The 21,872-nt window shown below is 39.0% G+C and overlaps 2 protein-coding genes across 3 annotated transcripts; one reads left to right on the top strand and one right to left on the bottom strand.

Annotated features, from left to right (window-relative positions):
• The first annotated feature begins 6,879 nt into the window (after window positions 1-6,879).
• LOC144424339 (uncharacterized) lies at window positions 6,880-15,461 on the top strand. Of its 2 annotated transcripts, none has more exons than XM_078113536.1 (9): window positions 6,880-7,061; window positions 9,354-9,437; window positions 10,123-10,202; window positions 10,843-11,252; window positions 11,637-11,808; window positions 12,191-12,239; window positions 12,761-12,824; window positions 13,617-13,731; window positions 14,471-15,460. In XM_078113536.1, the coding sequence occupies exons 1-9, from the start codon at window positions 6,962-6,964 to the stop codon at window positions 14,600-14,602; spliced, it is 1,206 nt and encodes a 401-aa protein (XP_077969662.1). In that variant the 5' UTR covers window positions 6,880-6,961; the 3' UTR covers window positions 14,603-15,460. The 2 variants fall into 2 exon arrangements, with proteins under 2 accessions (XP_077969662.1, XP_077969661.1); XM_078113535.1 differs by lacking the exon at window positions 6,880-7,061 and adding an exon at window positions 8,354-8,432 and having other exon boundaries at window positions 14,471-15,461.
• Window positions 15,462-16,848: 1,387 nt separating this feature from the next.
• Window positions 16,849-20,135, bottom strand: LOC144424342 (fibrinogen-like protein A). The gene is made up of 5 exons (XM_078113539.1): window positions 19,773-20,135; window positions 19,149-19,309; window positions 18,688-18,787; window positions 18,258-18,354; window positions 16,849-17,774 (listed from the first exon to the last, which is right to left on the bottom strand). The coding sequence occupies exons 1-5, from the start codon at window positions 20,110-20,112 to the stop codon at window positions 17,450-17,452; spliced, it is 1,023 nt and encodes a 340-aa protein (XP_077969665.1). The 5' UTR covers window positions 20,113-20,135; the 3' UTR covers window positions 16,849-17,449.
• Window positions 20,136-21,872: the final 1,737 nt, after the last annotated feature.

Genomic DNA, 21,872 nt, shown 5'->3' with positions numbered 1-21,872 from the left:
GCGTGACTTGTTTTGTCATAAATACAATGCTTCTTCAATGTAGTATTATGACGTGTTTTCCACGAGCGTTGAATACCAATACAATATCAGTAATGCAAAATGTCTCTGAAATTGTTCGTTAACGTCTCTAGACCAGGGGCCAGAAAATTTGCCCACCTAGAGTGCCGGGCCATGAAAGTGTGACGTGAAAAAGTTAAGTTTTATGAACAATATTTTCAGTGTTACAAAAACAAACGTGAAAATCAAAAAGCCTTGTGCCAAAACTAAATTGAATCGCAATCTCAACAAAGTTATTTGAGCTATTTTTAGTCAAAATATCAAAATTTGGTTTTAGTTTGGTTGTGGCAACATCAGGCAGGCGGCCAAATTGAACTATCCAGCGGGCCGGATTTGTCCCGCGGCTTGTAGTTCACCAATGTCAGGTCCAGACTGAATTCAAGAGATCATTTTTTTGTATAATAAGTTATATGCGCCCGGTAACTTAATCTAAAAATGTATGAAAAATCCCTTTCCATGACATCTTATCGCCGTTGTTCCCTTCTGAATACATAATATTACTCCTATCCAACGTTTAAGCCGTACTATCAACTGTTTTTTCTCCGAAATAAATTAATAAAAAACCTAGCCTATACACAGTAACGCTAATACCGCACACACTTCCTGTAGCACTAACGCGCTGTGGCCTGTATTACTATGCACACGAATTTGGTTCTGGAAATAACGAAAAAAAACTGTAAAACTAACTTAAATTTTCGCATCATTTTAAATGTTGGTTCAACTTGATATTATGCAAAAAAATATTAGTAGTTTAAACTAATTTCTACATCGACTCTGTTATTGAAAACATTTCATGTTTTATTGGGATTTATTGGCGCTTCAGGAGTATGTGTATATCAATATGGAGGTAACTAATTTTGTTCGCCTATTTACATCAAGTTGTGTAAAGGGACTGAAACCTATGAGCAGAAGCATATTGACTTGGCTAACACATACAGTCCCCGGAACTCCCAATAGAACAAAAATAAGGAAAATCGGAATGGAATTATGCCCTAACCTGGTACACACACTACGGGAGTACCAATTTATTGGGTAATAAAATGGAGATAATTTCACGATTTTTTAACAGTGTTTAAGCAAAATGCGACACAATTAACGCGCTACATATAACTTCCTTTTCGTGAGAAGCATTTCCTATACGTAATTAAAAAAATTATTTGCCATCTCTCACGGCCGATCGGTAATAATTTGTACATATTATGTGTGTGTTATCTCCGGCCGAGGAAGATTTATAACAAGGGTTAAAATCAGGCCAGGTATGGACCCTACATAAAGATGTTGTCTATGTGAAAGTTAATCACGCTTTTCGCCCCGAACACGGCCATACATAAGCAGCCACTAATATTACGATATGGATGGACTACTTATTATTTGGAAGTATTCTAATCTTTTTCTATCTTGCCTGCTTTATTCTCGATATTTACATTTCTTTATTGTTTAGCGATTCTATCCACTTGTTTTCGAATAAAACATACTTTTGTCGTACTATCTGTTATTTTGTAGCTTATTGTCCCCTGGTTATTTCTGAGGTGGGGCGCGAGACTTGACAAACTGGCCTGGCCAAAGGTGGAACTTAGCACCTTGCCAAAGCTTTTTTTCTGGTCGTGTTGCATTAAATTGCGTCGATTGGCGTTCACTGTCGCGTGTTACTTTATTATACTCCATCGCCGAGTCCAGTAGCCCTCCATGGAGGAGGCAACTCAAATGGTGATTGGGACCATATATCCATTGCTATTCTTAACCTGCTGTCTATATAGAAGCCCTATAGTTCTCTACAAAGGAGGCCATTCAATTGGTGATTGTGACCATATATCCATCGCTGTTCCTAACCTGCTGTCTATATGGCAGCCCTATAGTTCTCTACAGAGGAGACCGTTTAATTGATGATCGGGACCATATATCCATCGCTATTCTTAACCTGCTGTCTATATGGCAGCCCTATAGTTCTCTACAGAGGAGACCATTCAATTGGTGATCGGGACCATATATCCATTGCTATTCCCTGCTGTCTATATGGCAGCCCTATAGTTCTCTACAAAGGAGACCGTTTAATTGATGATCGGGACCATATATCCATCGCTATTCTTAACCTGCTGTCTATATGGCAGCCCTATAGTTCTCTACAGAGGAGACCATTCAATTGGTGATCGGGACCATATATCCATTGCTATTCTTAACCTGCTGTCTATATGTCAGCCATATAGTTCTCTACAAAGGAGGCCTTTCAATTGGTAATTGGGACCATATATCCATCGCTGTTCCTAACCTGCTGTCTATATGGCAGCCCTATAGTTCTCTACAGAGAAGACCATTCAATTGGTGATCGGGACCATATATCCATCGCTATTCTTAACCTGCTGTCTATATAGCAGCCCTATAGTTATCTACAGAGAAGGCCATTCAATTGGTGATCGGGACCATATATCCATTGCTATTCTTAACCTGCTGTCTATATAGCAGCCCTATAGTTATCTACAGAGAAGGCCATTCAATTGGTGATCGGGACCATATATCCATCGCTATTCTTAACCTGCTGTCTATATGTCAGCCCTATAGTTATCTACAGAGAAGGCCATTCAATTGGTGATCGGGACCATATATCCATTGCTATTCTTAACCTGCTGTCTATATGGCAGCCCAATAAAATAGCCCTCTTCGATGGAGAATGCCGTATGGCTTCACCTAACACACAACTAGCTCACTGACGAAGCAAGCTTATAGCCTAATATGAAAGTCCGGTAAACGAAGTTCTTTCGTTGCCATAAACCCGAAACATGCAAAGATGAGTCACGTATAGCTCAACATGAATACACAGGATGTATCGATGGCGTTATTGTAACTACGTATCGTTTAGCAAATAGTTGTTGTGGCTGAGAATGCAAAAAATATCGTTTTTCCACTAGACTAAAGCAAGATTTGATATCAAATTTTGGGTACATGTTAATTTACAAATCTCATAATGGGTAGACTTTCCAAAAGTCCCGGTTTAGCCGGGAAAGTCCCGATTTTCATCAATTGTCCCGACCGGTAGACCTAAATGTCCCGGTAATTAGAGATGTACCGATACCACTTTTGTCGCCGATACCGATACCGATCCGATATCAGCAAAAAACGCCGATACCGATACGCCGATACTACAAAAAGGCCGATATTCCGATACCGATATACCTATGTGAATATTACTTAATTAGGTGTGCTGTGTAGGGCGGATGGGTTAAAACAATGGTCTTTGAGCGTTGTTCCTAGTACACATTATTTCAGATCGAAAAAAAAGATATATCACATAATATGAAATTAATGTTTGGTGTTTGCTCTAACTGATTAAGATACATTGTACAGTAACGCTAGTAATCTCGGTGTTCAATTAGAAAACTCATAAGCCGGGATGTCCAATTTGAATTTAATGTTTATATCGCGATCCTCGAATATCGTTATTCGTGTTTAAAAGAATATCGAATATTGTCCACACATTCTAGCGCCTACGTTCAAATTAAGAGCATTTTACAAGTTTTTTATTTCGTGGCTAATCGTAATCGTCGAAGCAATAAGTCAAAGCCAACATGAAAGACTATCAATCAGCACCGACAAAAAGGAGGATTACCCATAACCGTCGAGAATGTTTGTTTACTTTACTATTTTATAATATTTTACAATTGCTATCATATATTTTGAGACAGTCTAGGGCTAGGCGGCCATGCTAATATATCTATAAAGTAATTCTGTAGTTAAACAAAATTAAAATTATTACCTGCGTAGAGGGATAATTGTGTCGGAATTTAGTTTATCGATGTCGACGGACTAAATGACACTCGTACTTGATGACAACAGTTAGAATTTATACCCGTGCCAAAAGTCTATGTGGCGTTAATAGGGACCCCAATTCCACTGTATGATTTAAAACTGGGTGCCTAGTTGCTTTTTGTTTTGTGCTGTGTTGATATATTTCTTCATAATTACTATGTAATATTAAAAATGTCGTCGTATAAATATTTAACAGCGAAAATAGCCAAATTAGTTGAGCGGTTTGGCTGATAAATAGCTAAAAACACGTGAATCCTATTCTATCGCGGGGGTGGGACATGTATGGATCATAGCTCACGATCTCTCCAGACAAAAAATAAATTAAAAAGTACTATTCCAACTTATCTTTTAAAACATTCTGGACCATATCAAAATGGTAAATATATCGGAAATATCGGCCTTAATCTAACCGATACCGATACATGGCCGATACCGAAAAAATGGCCGATATTGCCGATACCGATACATCGGTACATCTCTACCGGTAATGCGATATGGCAATCATAAACTTTTTTTCTATCTAATATTAATACAAAATTGTTCTTTTATAACGAAGTCAGCCGATTTATCATTGATTCGCATACGTTTAAAGCAAAAGCTACTTATGTCATAGTTATGATACGAAGTATATATGAACCTTGCGTTAATTTAATAACCAACAGCACGTCGTTAAATCACTTCACTTTCCTCCATAATCCACCCACAAAGGCATAAAATGGGTTAATCTAAAAAATGGTTAAGCTATTACTAACCCTCGGAATCGATGATGGCTTTCGGTGCTTCTGAAGTATGTGTACCAAGATGACGCACAGCCTGAAAATAGTATGTGTATCAGGATGGGATTCAGGTTGTGCGTCATCTCGGTACACATACTTTCGGAGCGCCGGCTTGTCTAATCCGTTGATGTACTGGTCCTTCGTTTCAGATGCATGGTAAGAGTAAGAATAGGAGAAGGGCCTGAGCCCGTGTTCAATAAAATCGACAAGCACTATAACGGTTGTCAAAGAACACTCCTCGACGATGGCTCACAATGCAAAAATAAAAAAATTAGGTAGATAAAATCGCTCGAAAGCTATGACTTTTTCTATTCAGATTTTACTTGAATCTTAGGCGGCAAGACATTCATTCAACCCGGACATTCATTCAAGACATTCATTCAAGTTTTGAATCTCTAGGTCGATTTATTGTGAAAAATTGATTTTTTCCAAAACAACAACCCAATGAGAATAACAACGATTCATTCAATTCGTGTCCATAAACAGAAAAAGGTTCATTTGTACAAAGCCACCGCCACTAATGCGAAATTGTGAGATTTGAGAAAAACACTCCCGCCACGTTTTACAATGACCTAGTAACGAGAATATCGGTCAGAGACCGAAGACTTATCGATCGGAAGTTAGGGGATCCCCCAAACAGCGCTCTTACTCCATAGTGACACCTTGTGTCCCATCACTAATTAAATAATAACTCGCTAATTATACGACATAATTAATCCAAAATAGGCTTCTGGTCCGAGATATGATGAATGCACATGCAAAATTTGGAGCAGATTCAACCTCGCCTTCTTGAGATATCGCGTTCATCTAACAGATAATCAGACAGACAAATACCTCAACATACTTACCGATCTTAAGATCGATAAGTAATAACTATTCTAAGTGATTAAAGAGTCTTGCTAGTGTGCAGCACGACTTTCTTTTAATCACTTAGATATGTATGTTCTCTTAGGTTGTTGTTCTCGCCAACTACTGGACTAAATGCTTTAAAATTTTCAGTGCTCAAAATTGTAATTCTCACTAGAAGGCTGTTACTTTTATTTATATTTAAACTTTATGTTGGCTATATGGGATACGTTCTGTATGCGATGACGCCATCAAAACTTGTAGCGATTATTCGTTTGTCGTGCAGTTCGCGGTATATTTTGCCTTCGTTTTTTCAGAAAAGGATTTAAAAATTGTCTGTATGCAATCTGTCTTGTAGCGGGCAATTTTATCCCAAATCGGTGTTTCACAACTTCTTTCGATGTATTCCCTTTTTTCCCATCTATAATCTCCTTTTCCTTCCTCATCACTTACCATGCACAACAATTCTGGTATTTGTTAGGATAGGATAGGATTTACATATTATCCCGTGGGAGAAGAAAGCCGATAAGACGGCTTAACCAAATGGCGAACCACGGCCTCTCGTCCGGCTACCATTCCAAGTCGGGTAGGGGATTAGTCAGTTATTTGTTTTCGGAAGCATTGACTTGATGGTGGAGGAAGCCGTAGCCGACTAGCGGTTACGTAAACCATCCAACGACGGCGAGGAGTCCAGCAATCCTCTCGCACATAACCATCCCTGCATGGGATTCGAACCCACGCAGAGTAATTAGAGGTGCGGTGGCGAGCGTATTCTTAACGCTTAGCCCATTGAGCCACACGATAATACTAAATAATATTAATTTGAAACTATACGAAATAAAAAGAGTACTCCCGTAGTGTGTGTACCAGGTCAGGGTTAGGCCAAAACTTTATTTCGATTATAGCGTTTTTCGAAATCATGAACCGATGATGGACGAAGCCACAACCGACCAGCGGATACGTTAACCACCCTACAGCGGTGAGGAATCCAGCAATCTTCTCGCACATAATTATCCCGCATTAAACGCCGGATCCGTGGAACATATTAGCGATATAGGCTACACTGATAATAGATAAATTGACATACCCACCAAAGGATGGTCAACCAGCAATAAAATTCGATTTTATCAGTCTAACCGGTTGAGGTCAGCGAGCGGTCGTTTTAAAATATGAAAGTTTTCATTGCTCTATGGCCCCGCCTAGTGGTTGATTTCTCTACGTAAGTTCAAAATACGAATAGACACAAAAATTGCCTAAATAAAATTAAAAAAACAAAAAATGCATTCTGATTATTTTTGTAGCATAAAATTAAGTAATAATTTGATAGATTTATTAAAATAAATCAGATTATTTGAAAATAAAGCTTTGACCTTTAAACTCAAATTCAACAGAGCGTAAGATTGCCGAGAAACCGATTTTGTTGGCGTTTGTTTTGAAATTGAAGATTTTGAATTTTGTGTTGGCTGTAATTTTCAAGAAATATGGAGAATTTAGAATTCACAGACGACGAGATTCGAGAGCAACTAGCAAATTTGGGATATTTTGACGTTTCTCAAACAAGGCTGAGGCAATTTCGTAAAGGTTTGTGTTAGTTTTACCGGGCGTTTTTTTGTGTAATGTCAGAGTTCTGGAGTTGTAGGCGGGTGGTTTGGTGGGCGGGCACGTACTTTGTACGCTTTTTAACTTTTTTTAAGTTATGCCCGTCTCCCAGGTATCTCTGCTTCTTGTTTTGTCTGTTTACTTTTTGTGTTGTTTATGTCAGAGAACCAAAATAAATGATTGATTGATTGTAATACCATCAAACAAAGGACACAGTGAACTTTTGGGTCTGGTATAGTTTAGTACCACATGTACTTCTAGTTGACCTGGCTCAACAATTTTTGCATATGTCAATCCTAACCCCCACCTGACTACGTCACCGAAAAATTACGTCATTTCGACGTCACAGTGGTGTAATAAGGCCCACCGAAGTATTCGGATGGTCGTCCAAAACGCGCAGACAATCACCCGAAATCGAGCAAGCAATTTCTCTCGTTCTCTCGTCACAACGATCACTATAGGAGAAAGATCGCCGGCTTTAGCAAGTTCGTTATCGGCGGCGCAGATGTCATTTCGAGCGATCGTAATTATACTCTGGCAATCCCTATGACGTGATGGTGACGTAATTTTTGGATGGCATAGTCAGGTGGGGGTTAGGAATAGCATATGCAAAATTCGTTATTCTACGCCCACCGGAAGTACTTGTGGTACTATAGTAGACCCGAACTTTTTCGGGTCTAGTATAGTTTAGTACCACAAGTACTTCCGGTTAGCGTAGCATAACGAATTTTGCATATGTTATTCCTAACCCCCACCTGACTATGCCATCCAAAAATTACACCTACGTCAGCGATCTTTCTCATATCGAGATCATTGCGACGAGAAAACGAGTGGAATAGCTTTTCAATTTCGGTTGCTCATCTTGGATGACAGTTCGTATCGACGTAATTTTTGGATGGCGTGGTCAGGTGGGGGTTAGGATTGAAACATGAAAATTTGTTTATGCCTCGCCCACTAGAAGTGTGTTAGGTATGAAACTACCGTACATAAGACCCCCTTTTTTTAGAGATAATTTGACCAAACGGCGCTACAATTGCTCAGTAAAACATTCAATGGGTCTGCTATAGTTTAGTACCACACATACTTCTAGTGGGCGTAGCATAACAATTTTTTCACGTTTCAATCCTAACCCCCACCTGACTACTCCGTCCAAAAATTACGTCACTGCGACGTCACAGTAACGTAATATAGCCCTTTAAATTATGCGAACTGTCATCCAAGGCGTGCTCACCTGCGCACTCGAAATCGAACAGCTATTTCTCTCGCTTTCTCGTCGCGACGATCCCAGTATGAGAGAGATTGCTGACGTTAGTCAGTTCTTTATCGTCGGCGACGATGCCATTTTGGGCGTTTGTATGTATATTTGACAAGTTCTATGACATGATAGTGATGTCGTAGTGACATAATTTTTGGATGGCGAAGTCAGATGGGGGCTAGGATTGGCATGTTCAAAAATTGTGATGCTACACCCACTAGAAGTATATGTAGTACTAAACTATACCAGACCCATTCAATGATTCATGTCAGCATGTGGTACTACTCCTGTAGTTTTCGAGTCTATCGGAACTTTTTCACTATTGAAATAACTGTTTTTCTGGACATCTAACTATCATCCTTCACTGCCCTAATTTCGGGCACGTTTTTATCAGATATCCAATCGCTTTGCGTTGGATTATCTACATTATCTATCTATGATGCCGTCACAGCTAGCTTGTACCAAGCGGACAATTCATATCATAATATCAATATCCCAATTTCTGTGCCTGCAACTACTAGAAAGCCTATGTTAAATAAAGGTGCGACCTGCGGCTTCACACAGTTATTTGTACCTGGCCCTCCTGTATTGAAGGCTGCACATCGCTGCTCTAATAAATTATATACATCGTTAACGATGGTATTTTGATGAGTATAGCCTAAGTAGGAGCGACGCCCCCACGCCGTTTAATAGCGGGCAGTCGTTTTTAAAGTTATTCTTGTAAAAGCCAATGAATTGACTTGATCATATGGTGAACCACAGCTTCTATTCTGGCGCTCCAGAAGTGTATCGATATCGGTATTATTTACTGTTGAATAATTTTCCAACATTATTTGGTGCTCCAGAAGTATGTGTACCAATAACTAATTTTGTTCGCATACTCGGAATAATCGGAATAAAATTATAGCCTAACCCTAACCAGGTACATATACTACGGGAGTACCCTACTTTCGACTCGGCGGTGTGAAGCATCGTAGCACACTTTTATGGCACATTCGATATCTTGTTTTGTTTTACAGATCTTCAAAGACTTGTTGAGCATGATCGATCAAGCGGAAGTTCTTCATGGTTCACCGGGATTTCATCACCAAGCACAAATTCTGGTATGATATTTGTTACAGAGGAAAAATGCCATAAAGTATATATCATCAACCAATACCTCAGTGTCGGGTCTTGTGTAGTCTCGTACCTAAAGTACTTCTAGCGGGCGTAGCATGACAATTTTTTCACATGTCAATTCTAACCCCCACCTGACTACGCCATCCAAAAATTACCTCACTACGAGGTCATAATCACGTCGCAGTCAAGTGGGGATTAGGTTTGACATATGCAAACATTGTACGCGCACTTGAACTACTCGAGATACGAAAATACACTAGACTCTTAGTGACAAGATATTTTTGGTATTGTTCAGGATAGTTTGATTTGAAGATCTTGCTGCACACTAACACAAATATATTTCTGTAACGTTTCGTATTATCTAAGTCTGGCCATGGTAGCCAGGGATATTTATGTGCGAGAGGATTGCTGTATTCCTCACCGCCATAAGGTGGTTCACTTATCCACTGGTCGGTTATGGCTTTATCCACCATCAAGTCCATGCATATAAAAAAAATACTTGGCTAGCTAATCCCATACCTGACATGGACTGGTAACCGAACGAGGCACGGATGTATGTCATATGATCTATTCATCTTAACAGCTTTCCTCTCCCCTAGGATACAAATGATGTCTTATCCTGATCAATTCATGAATACAGAATATTCAAACAGTTTTTTCTTCCTTCAGACGCAAGTCCTTCAAACCAGAGACAAGAGAAACCGTCGATGCCCAAACCAAACTTATCCAGATATCAACCCCATATCCAGGTAATGACTGTAGAAATTTTAATACACATTTATTTTTGGTAGTATGTGAACTAAGATGGCAGACACCGGAACATATGTGTAACAGGTTAAGGTAGGGCATAATTTCAGGTACAAATACTACGGGTCACTTGGCTAGTCCCCGAACTCATAATAGAACGAAAATATAGAGAATTGGAATAAAATTATGGCCTAACCTGGTACACATACTTCGTTTCGGTGTCCGCCATATTGGTTCACATATTCTGCACCTATTTTTGTAACATTTTCCATCTTTACACAAGGGAGGCTTTTATCCTACATGGCCCCCTGTTTATCATTCCAGTGGCATTCATGGTGTTATTTTGATTGGTAGCCTACTTGTTAAGGGAAAAGTTGAATCATTTTTTCTCTAGCATTGTAGCCCCCTCCAAGTGATCTGTGGCCCCTTCATTGGGCCACTTGACCCAGGTTAGGAACCGCTGGTTTATGAAGACTTGAATTTCCTCGGTTCAGCTTTGTACTAAGCACACATTCGATTTAAAAAATTCTGACTGCACCACTGAGTGGTATTAATAAGTTTGTTAGTAGTTTACAAGTTTGGCATCCGACCCCTCTCACTGCTTGAAACAATCCCTGGGTATAACGTAATTTCTTTTTATAGGTTTCTCCTCGTCGAATGGATCCATCAACACTGGGAACTTCGGGACAGACCCGTACAACGACAGCTTTCTCCTCGTCTAGCGGCCTTGACACTTCACCTGAAACTCACGTAAAAACTGTGGATGACTCCCCACTAGGTAGCAGTGATGAGTCACCATTGCCACGACAACCTCGTGATTTCACTGCTACAATTACCACCAGTAATGATATTCCCACATCTTATGATCGTCACGACAACGATGATGAGGTCACAGGATTTTTTGGTTACCCTAGCAACAGCGATGACATCACTTCTCAAGGTAGATTTCAAACTACCGGTGACATCACACCGGTAACCCCAACAACCAGTGTTACGCATGAGTTACCAACAAGCTCGGAAAGGAGAGTCATTAGACGCAGGAAAGTTCTAAGGTGGGTATTTCTATATCTTCACTCTAAACAAGGCAGTAGGCAAGCTATCAAGCAAGTTTTTATGGAAGAGTTTTCTCGCCCTAATTTTGAATATGCTTTAGAACAGGGCGTCCAAAATGTTAAGCTTGTGAGTCGCATTCTTTTTCATAATATTCAAATTTTTTGCCAACCTGTTAAGTCGGCATTGTTATACAAGCACGTCACTTTTCTGGTTTTGTGTTCGAAGTCGGTATTGTTTTGTAAGCGCGCCTTTTCTAAGATCCTATGTGTTCTTCGAAATTGTGAAAAATATGTTTTTGCCCTAGTTTTAGTAATTGTGTTTCAAATCAAAAGTCTAATATCGAATTATTGAGTCAAAATGTCTCAAAATTGTTGCTTTTTTAGAAAACAACAAAATGGAGAATCTGCGGTCTTCGATGAGTCGTTAGTTGCGGACGGGATGAACGAAAATTCTTACAGACTTCACGACATTTCCATGGATGACATGGCGGTCAGTTACGATCGGGAACGCTTGGCAACAATGCTCCCACCTAGACCTCATACAGCCAGGCCTTTGGTGAGTCACGCAATAGTTTTTGGTTATTTTCGACTGAGTGGGTCACTCGACCTGTGAGTGCAATTACAAGACTTGTGAGTGCAATGAGTCATTGCCAATGACTCAATTTGTAATTTTTCACAGCAGCGGGCTAAAATGACTCAGCTTGTGAGATTTAATGACTTCGGCCAGTCAAACGATAAGTTTCACTTATGTCTGAGTAAATCTGAGAAATTTTTTCTTAAGTTTTCTATAACGAACAAAGCTTTGTGAAAGCAACCATTAGTTTGTAAGGAGGTACTATGTTTTTGTCGGACATTTTCTGGTTCAGAATTGCTCACCAATTTATCTCACCCTTGGTGAGGTGGCCAATGTTGTTAAGTCCAAGTCTTTTTTTTTTCAGGAAAGGAAATCGGATCAAGAGTTCATTCACGATCAACCGTTACCTTCATGTAAGTGGGATTTTTATTTGCATGAAGCTTCATTTTAGGAATATTTGAGGAATTTCCATTTAGAAATTCACTTTGGAGTGAATTTATCGGGTGTCGGGTGCAATTTCCTGGGTGTCGGGTGCAATTTCCCGGGTGTTGGGTCCGAATTTTCGGATGGTGGGTGCAAATTTTCGGGTGGTGGGTGCAAATTTTCGGGTGTTGGATGCAAATTTTCGGGTGGTGGGTGCAAATTTTTGGGTGTCAGGTGCAAATTTTCGGGTGTTGGATGCAAATTTTCGGGTGGTGGGTGCAAATTTTCGGGTGGTGGGTGCAAATTTTTGGGTGTCAGGTGCAAATTTTTGGGTGTCGGGTGCAAATTTTCGGTGTTAATCAATGTACTGTAAACTAATCATGAATAGCACCCAGTGATGAAGCCCTTTGCTTGTGCCCTCCAGTAAAACGCTCTGTGGCCCTCTAGGGGGGCTTGTGGCCCAGTTTGAGGAACCCTGATCTACCCAACCCCTCTGTTTTTTTATCTACAGACATCAGACCGAACACAGTTCACCCTCATACAAGGAATATCAAGAAATCAGACCCTGTTAACAGGTTGGTTACTCTTCATGGAGTACTTTTTGATGACACATTTTAACTGTAGGAAACTACTGGTACGTAACAAGCAACATTATTGCATGGATCAGTATCTTCCCCATTCGGCATTGCCAACCCAATTTGTTATTTTCCAATGATTTTCGAGATAAAATTATATTTTCATTAAATTTGAAGGTAATATTATTCGAGTAACTCTCAATAAAACTGGTATGTACTATAATTGGCGGTCCCGTAGTAAGTGTACGAAGATGTTGAGTCTGAAGAGTGCAATAACTCGATTGTGACTCGGGGGTACACTGATCTGGCTTCTGATTTGGTAATACATTGACTCGAGTTGTAACTTGAGAGTGCATTGATTCGACTTGTGAATCGAAAGTGCATCCACTAGGCCTCTGAGTTCGACAGTGCATTCACTCGGCTTTTGACTCACAATTGCAGTAACGTGACCTGAATTGTAACTTGAGAATGCGTTGATTTGACTTGTGACTCGAGAGTACATTTTCTCGATTTGACTTGTGACACGAGGAAACATTGACTCGACTTAGAAACGGAGTGCATTCACTAGGCTTCTGACTCGAGGGTGACTAAGGAATCCATTGACTCGAGTCGTGACTTGTGAGCGAATTCACTCGACTTGTCACACATAAAAGCAGCGGGCCGAATGAACTTATGAGTATTCTACCTCGACTCAGAAATTTGATGAAACTTGGACTTTAGCAACTTGTACCCAGAATTTCGATGGAATACCTTTACAATGAATAATCCTCTCAAAATATTTCCATCTTGTAGATACCATCAATACAGAGACGTATGGAATTCAATAAAAGCTCCCGGAGAGAAAAGCCATAAAGATTTAAGATGGGAAGTCAAAGCCCAAATGTTGTACAAGGATGAACCACAGCCGGTTAGTATTGCTACCCATAGCGCACTTGAACTTGAAATTTTGACTTCTTGCATAATTTGTTAACTATGCAAAATCTGAGTGTTGACAAGGGCCAAACCAAATAATTCGGGTTGTGGCCTTGCGGGCCCGCCTGTCGCTCACCCCTAACTTCAAGTCTAGCAGTTTAACCAGCATGTCATCGCTCGGCAAAAATGAGGGATATTTTTGCCTATTCTATAATACATAATAAAGAATGCATGCCGTTAAAGGCATCACTGCAAGCATTCGGCACTACCTACTTATGCATGAGCTATGCACGAGGTTAACCGAGAGATATGTATACGCAAATACAGTTGAGTCTAACCCAGTGATTTTCAAACGATGGGGCACGTCCCTCAGGGGGGCATGGATATATGAGGAACTACCATGATCTAAGACAGTGGTCCCCAAAGTTTATTGACCGGGGGCCAAAATTAGGAGCGGAAAGTTGTTCGCGGGCCAGGAGAATGGAGCAACTGCCTCGACTTGTGGTAAATGCCGTGACATTATATACTGGTATATTGAATTGCAGCGTATATATATGTGCTTAAACCTATCGGGGATTATTCTTGTGGCCTCCAGAAACCTGCCCCGTTGCCCTTCAAGGGAGACCTTGCTTAAGACCCAGCTTAAGATACTTGAAAGATCCGGATTCGGACCGCGGTCCGCCAGTTGAGTAAGCCCTGCTCTACACTATTCCTTCAACCTGTTTTCTTTCTAGAAGCCGCAAAGAATCTACGTCCCCAACACCTATGTTGTACCGACAAGTAAAAAGCGATCTGCTCTACGTTGGGAAGTGAGGCATGCGTTAGAGAGAGGAATGCCTGTGCCTTCTACATATACCGTGTTGTAATGATGACTTTTCACAGGTTCAGCGATACAAACTCACAATTAGTTGGACCGTGGTTCTTAACCCTAAAAGTTTCATTTACATAAATAGGATTTGTATTACGCTGTGGCGAATGGTCGCCGACTCAGTATACAATTTGTTTTTATCTTATGCTTGCAGAGCTCACGAGAACCCTGAAATCTATTTGCGGATTCCCGGTTGGTAATGCTTATCTTAGGCCAGTGGTTCCAAACGCGGCCCGCGGGCTAATTATGCCCCACATAACAATTTATTATGGCCTGTCGAACTTGAGTATAATAGTTTAACACTTCATGCTTTTTTTGTAGTTTAGATACCGCCAATTATCCTAGTTTGGGCATGGGTGCATTCGTAACAATTCAATTATCTCAATTATACGTATCGATATCGACCCCTAGCGGGCGCTCAACTCTCCAGGCCCGCGATTATCATTTCGCTTCTAATTTTGGCCCGCGGTAAATCAAGTTTGGGAACCACTGTCTTAGGCCATCAATAATATCAGATTGCATTCACTCGTAATTGAATTCTTATGCAGCCTGATTCGACTTTTTATTTCATTGATATTTTTTTGCTGTCTTTTCGGCCTATCTTTATCAAACATCTTATAAGTCTTAAGATGTAAATTTCCATTTGAGAAAAAGACTTATAAAGTTATTTTTGGATATTGATATGTTTGAAATTTGCATAAACTTTGGAGTTGAAATAATGTGGAGTCGGAGTCGAATCTTATTTCATGAATTTTTACCAAATTTCCTAATCAGATTTTAACAGATGAAACTTGTAAAGGCTAAATGTATTAAACATAGGTTGTGAAAATGTGAATACTGGCTTTATTAGTTATTCTATCTTTTTATATCAAGTGTGATAGAAAATGAATATTAAATATACTTTTATACTAAAACTCTTGTTGTCAGAGATGTTGAAAGACTAATGTTTTATTTCGATTGGGGATTGCTGTTTTTGAATATGTGCAGATTAGAATCGTATCATTCCTCTTCCCAAGCGGCCTAGTTATACCAAGTACCTGTCCATGTCGGGTATGAGAATAGGGCCGAACCCGGCCAACCAGTGATTACGTGAACCTCCTTGGTACGTTGAGGAGTCCAGCAACTCTCTCGCACTCAATTAACCTCCCCAGAATTTGAACTTGCGAACTGGCATGGATTACTCAGAGATGTGAGGGCATGATCAACGGTTAGGCGAACCGGCGCTCCAGGAATATTTGAACCAAGATGACGGACACCGGAACTTAGTTTATGTACCAGGTTAGGAATATACCATAGTTTTATTCCAATTTTCCTTATTTTAGTTCTATGACGAGTTCGGGGACTAGCCAAGTGACTCCCGTAGTATTTGAAATTGTTGTCTAACCTGTTACAAATACTACGTTCCGGTGTCCGCCCTCTTGGTTAACATATTTTGGAGTACCCGTGAGTCACCCTGAACAGTTAGAAATCAACCAATCCTCTGAAACATAACCTACCTCCACGCGTAATGTAACCAGAGTTGCAATGTGACGGAACTGGAATTTTCTGTTTTTAATGGTGCACCTCGTCTTAGAACGTTCGTCGCTATTCTTGTATTGACCGTTGATACAGTCTGGCTTGTATTTCTGCTTCGTAGTATATCTGTTAAAATCTGTGCATTTTTGTTGGGAAATAGGGTCTTTACTGACTTCATCGTATTATCGGACCTATTGTGCAGCACACTCAATCTTTGGTGGGTTGGGTTTTACTGACTTGGCCAGCACACTTAATCGTGAAGCCGCACCACTGCACGTGTTACCAACGCTTAGCGCGAATCACCAATGACAGAAGTCTTTCACAAAACTTAAAGATTGGAGTCAAAGTTAGGTACGGACAGGACAGCACATGTGTACCGTGTACACATTCCATTTAAAACTATATTCGCGCTAAAGTCTCACCCAAAAAATTTCATTCCTCACAATTACATCCTTGTGAAATTCCGTTCTGTCAAAATTGCTTTATCGAATGAGTTCGTTATTAGGAACTTTATCGTCGCAAAATGAACTTCCCACAAAATATCGTTCTCGCAAACGACTATTACTACAAAAGTACATTCCTAAAATTGGCAAACATCATTGGCGCTCGCAATCAGCAGTCTTCCTGTTTTTCAATTCAAAAACATTGACTAGCATGTTGTCTAATACATGATTTATTGACATTTAAGCATGCTATCAAAAATTGAATGATTAAAAATTACTATGTACATTCGAAGAAACTTGAATGAATTCAAAACAACGAAATTAATAGATTTAATGAAAGTTTCAAGACATTTGAATAAAACAATTGTTTTGTTCAAATTTTACCATTTAAAGATGTCAAACAGAAAATAATTTTACATGTATTTATACAAGATTAAACGGATATTTAGAATAATGACAAAATGGTTAGTTCAGGTATTTGTTATATTAATGTATTGAAAATGAAAACTCTATCTCGGATGATTAGGTGAAAAGTCATTGAAATGTTGATTTTGTAAAATGAAAATATATTTACATTTTACCAAAGGCTGTGGAAATCATAGTTTGAGATATTGAAGAAACCGAGTTCAGAATCCGAGTATATTATTAAAATGAGAAAAATTTGAAATTACGAACTTGGAAAATTTCGACTTCTGACTTCAAATAAGTACCTGGTAAAATTTGGAATTTTGTATTTTGACTTGAAAAAATTGGGAAAACAACTTTTTGCAGGATAAGTTTGATATTGTATTTAGAGTTTCAGTTTAAAATTGCAACAACGATTTAGAAATTTTTGAACCAACGACTCTAACTCCACGGCTTTGGTTTTGATTGATGGTTGAACATCTTTACATTCTCGGACGGAATTTCATTTCTGTAAACTTCAGTGAGTAACTGCTTCCCTTCCAATGATACCAGATGACTCCTTCACTGTCTCTACTAGTCTGACCTCCACTGATAAATTTACCGTTGAGGGTTGACTGATGGCAACTATTAAACCACCATCCACCACTGTTCCAAGAACTTGCACAGTTGCGACTATACCTATCATTGTCCTGATCCTTCGTCGAAAACTTCATTGCGTTATGATAATCAAGTGAATCCCCAGCATTTCCTGAATATCCTCCAACATTGAGTTGATATTTTGTAGAAGCGGATCCGATGGAAATCGACCTGAAATAGGAGATTATTATTTCAATAACATTGATATAATGCGTTTTAACATAAAATTTCATATTCAGTCCGGAAACCCGACAAATCAGTTTTGCATCACCTATATTATGATACAGGCCGCGAGAAATGCTCGACCGGATTTAAAAGAATCTAAACAAAGTGTTACTAATAGGAAGGCGGCTGGTTTGAGACTATCGATAATTTCCTAGTTTTGTCTTATTCAGTCAACTTGGTAAATCCCATAATCAAAGCTATTAATCGACTAGAAAATATTTCATTAAGCACAAAGTAAAGATAGGGAGTCGGATTTGAAATAATAAACAAGTTGCCGGAGTCAAATTCTTCCAATTAAATATGAAAAGTATTTCGAATGATTCAGCTTTTTCAATCAAATATTGTCGTTTCCGATTCAGAAACCGGAGTCTTCGTCCGCAACACCCACAACTGTAAAAACGGGTAAAATATAATTGATGAAATACTTACGAATACTTGGCGTAGCGTTCATTTCCCTCCCAATCTTCCAAATCAATTCTGAGTTCAAATTCACCGTCTGATGTTAATCGATGAAGTGTCTCCAATCCTAACAAATTTGAGAATATTCTAAATTATTTGTATTTTATTATGTGTTTCACGAATTCACTCTGGACAAGATTCGCAAGCGACTATATTTGGGAGAATATTTGCACTTCAGCATAGTTTACATTCATGCTATCACACATGGAGTAAAGTTACATTCAATTCTAATCGTTTTAATTTAGTTAGATTTTGAATATATCATAGAATCTAGTTGCCAGATTTAACAGTTTTATGGTGATATGTTAACCAGGTAACGTTATAAATGATAAGAACTAGAAGTTCCTCGGAAGGTTTTTTTTTTTACAAGCCTATTCTTTCCGCCAATCATATTTCTTACCCATCCAATATTCAGATTTAGGGTTTCCAAACCCTTCTACGTATTCAATCCAGTTATACGAGGTGAAATTAAGCATTCCGTTAGACCTTCGTTGGAAAACCTGTTGGCAGATAATATAAAAAAATATAACCCATCCATGTAATATCAGTCATGGTATGCCATTGCCATGTTTAAGGTTCTCTACAGCAAAAATCCTTATTTGCTTGTTTGGAGGTGCCATATTGATGGAGAAATTTCCCAAGATATCACGTTCGGATTTTAATTAAGTCGCCTATATACAAACTGATAAATCAGACATACGAAGCTAGACGGTATGAAAAAATTATGCGTTATAAAACCCCTTGCAAATAGGAATGCTAATTCTCCCTCTGAAGTTATCGCATAGATTCCGTTATAACAATTTAGATAGAAGAATATAGAAATAGAATTGCCGAAATATTCTGAACGCAACCACCTCTTACCATCCATTTCCCTCCATCAGTTTCTACGTCGCAATAAACCCTGAGTCGATGTTCCAGCTTGATAGTATTGATTTCAAACACACCGCCGGTCTCGTTCTGGAGCAAAGCCATCTTATTTGTGTCGAAATTGCTACAATCTTTGTTAGGAAGAAGATACTTTCCTGAAATGTTACAAGAAAATTCAATATTTTTTTTTAATAAAACACTGGATTTATTTAACAGAAAAAAATAATTTCCATGTTTTTTAATTTTCTTGCTTCAATTCAACAATGTTATGTGTAATGAAATGGCTTGATAAGTTTTTGTGAAATTTTTTAAATTAACGCCCAGGCTCAACCGTCATGTAATATAAAAAATAGGATATTTTCCGCGACAAGCGAAAGTTCTTAGTTTTGGTGTCATAGACCTGGAATTCTGATTTCGTCAGTTAAGACATTCCAGTTCATCCAGTTCAAGTTGAATGTTTGAATGTGAATGTTTTTTTAATTCAATGATATAATAAATACATAATTCATACACGCTACTACTATTCTAAGTAAAATACAACACAACGGCTTAGTAATATGAATGACCGTATTGATTATTTGCCACAGAGAACGTGCTTTAAACCAAATAAAATCTTACCTATTTTCTCCCCAACTATCTCCTCGATCCTGGTGTAGTTCACTTCACCTGATGGTCCAGAAACCCCGGGCTGACCTTTGACCCCTCGAGGACCGACGCTTCCATCAGATCCACGAGGACCGACTATTCCGGGTGGTCCAGGTGGGCCCTTTGGCCCAGCTTTTCCAACCCGCGGCCCTCTCTGTTGTCTTACCGATGTATGGTCGGTATCTTGACACATATACGTTTCGCAATATCGATTCATTTGCTCGGTCAGTACTGTCCCATAATTATCCAAAGCCAATGCGTTCTCCGTGGAAATTATTCCAACAAGTATAAACAGGGTGATATATTTGATCATGGTTAGTTTCGATAATACTCGTATTAATCTGAGATGAATAAAAACACTTTAAAATTACAACTTAACACAATCACAGTAGATAACACATACAACACGCAAATGGAATCCGGTTAATTAGAGTCTGCTGCATCTTTGTTCTGCCTTTTAGATATGGATCAAGAATGACTGTTGGCTTCTAGTCTGAGTCCTTTTAATGCATTGCGTAGAAAAGTGGTTCCCAACCTTATATAGCTTGTGGGCCCCGTCTGGAGGCTTTTAGCACTCTGGCCCTCTGTTTATTATTCCAGTGGCATTTATAGTGGTATTTTGATTGGTAGATACCATATCTCATTTTGTGAGAACAATTTCTGCTCAACAATGTGAAAACTCCGTATAAAGAAATGAGTTTTCCATCAAAATGAAAATTAAAATCAATTTCGCGCCTAGCATTGTGGTTCACTAAAATCCCGGACATGTCAGGAAAAATCTGGCGTATGGCAACATTAATTCATGCACACTTTCACGACTATTTGAAATTTACAACAGCGGTAGTGTGGCTTGCCCATAACAGTACCTGGGTCCATTAAAGATTGAGCAAATAGGTAGTTTCATAGACACTCCCGAAGTATGTGAACCTGCATGGCGGACATCGGAACCAGGTTATGTGTACCAGGTTAGGGATATGCCATAATATTATTCCAATTTTTTCTTATTTTAGTTATATGACGAGTTCGGAGACTAGCCAAGTGACTCCCGTAGTATTTGTACCTGAAATTATGGCCTAACCCTAACCTGGTACACATACTACGTTCCGGTGTCCGCCATATTGGTTTACATACTTCTGGAGTACCGCTTTATCATTAAATAGTGAGCAATAGGAAGTTTTAAAATAAGCAAAAGCATGAATTTAAATTGATGAATTTAAAAGCTGAGAACCACCAGTTTAGATTGACCTATTTTTACCTATGCTTGTCTAGAGCCTTTTCAAAAATCAGGTTTCAAAAATAGATGGTTTAAACCAGGTCTGGAGTCGGAGCAGGTCGGAACCAAAGCGTATATATAATATGAGCGGGGCAACGCTCAGACAATGGACGCCATCTTGTGCCTAATGTTCTCGACAATTCAACACGGCGCCTTATGAAAAGTTCCAACACAATTATTGAAACATACCTATATTTTCACTAATATTTTAGGTAGAAAAATTTTCAAGGTCGTATTTTGAAGTAGAGTCTTAGCCGTACATGCTTATATTCTTTCATGTTGGCCAAATTACATTTTTAGTACATTAAATTGTCTTTGAAGACAAGTATACCGGTTCCGAGTTGCTTCCGAAGTAAATTAGTCATTCTAATCGTTATAATTAACAATATGACAAAGGCTTTCCTTATGATGTCACAGATGAAAAGTTGTGTTTATTCGTCAAATTTCCGGCCGACCCAACTTTGCTTCAATGGCCGTTTCTATTTTCTGGTTAACATTTTTCGTCTGTCAAGCTCCATAATGCCCTATTGCTCAGCTATGCGCTAGAAGAACAAATGACATTGTAGGATTGATTGTTGCGGAGACATTTTACAGCCTCAAATTGGCGTATCACTATAAAATCTGCGTTATATATTTAGATAGCATATATCTTAAAGTTCAAAATCCACCCTTCAGTTTCATTCTAGCCCTTATAACAGCGGACTTATTCGATTCGGTACAACAACACGACGAAAATTTCCCATAAGACTCCATTGTTTCGCGTTTCCCAAATATGGCACAAGATGGCGTCCATGAACTTA

The sequence above is a fragment of the Styela clava genome, chromosome 6, assembly GCF_964204865.1.
Source record: "Styela clava chromosome 6, kaStyClav1.hap1.2, whole genome shotgun sequence".
NCBI lineage: Eukaryota > Metazoa > Chordata > Ascidiacea > Stolidobranchia > Styelidae > Styela > Styela clava.
This window is presented reverse-complemented; position numbering and strand designations above follow the sequence as displayed.

Bases quoted from the DNA above. Each gene is read 5' to 3' on its own strand.
- LOC144424339 (XM_078113536.1), top strand. From the start codon at position 6,962: ATGGAGAATTTAGAATTCACAGACGACGAGATTCGAGAGCAACTAGCA. The intron at 11,809-12,190 runs GTGAGTCACGCA...TTTTTTTTTCAG, and splicing joins CTCATACAGCCAGGCCTTTG to GAAAGGAAATCGGATCAAGA. The intron at 12,825-13,616 runs GTTGGTTACTCT...TCCATCTTGTAG, and splicing joins AAATCAGACCCTGTTAACAG to ATACCATCAATACAGAGACG.
- LOC144424342 (XM_078113539.1), bottom strand. From the start codon at position 20,112: ATGATCAAATATATCACCCTGTTTATACTTGTTGGAATAATTTCCACG. The intron at 19,310-19,772 runs GTAAGATTTTAT...GTAACATTTCAG, and splicing joins GATAGTTGGGGAGAAAATAG to GAAAGTATCTTCTTCCTAAC. The intron at 18,355-18,687 runs GTAAGAAATATG...CAAATTTGTTAG, and splicing joins TAAATCTGAATATTGGATGG to GATTGGAGACACTTCATCGA.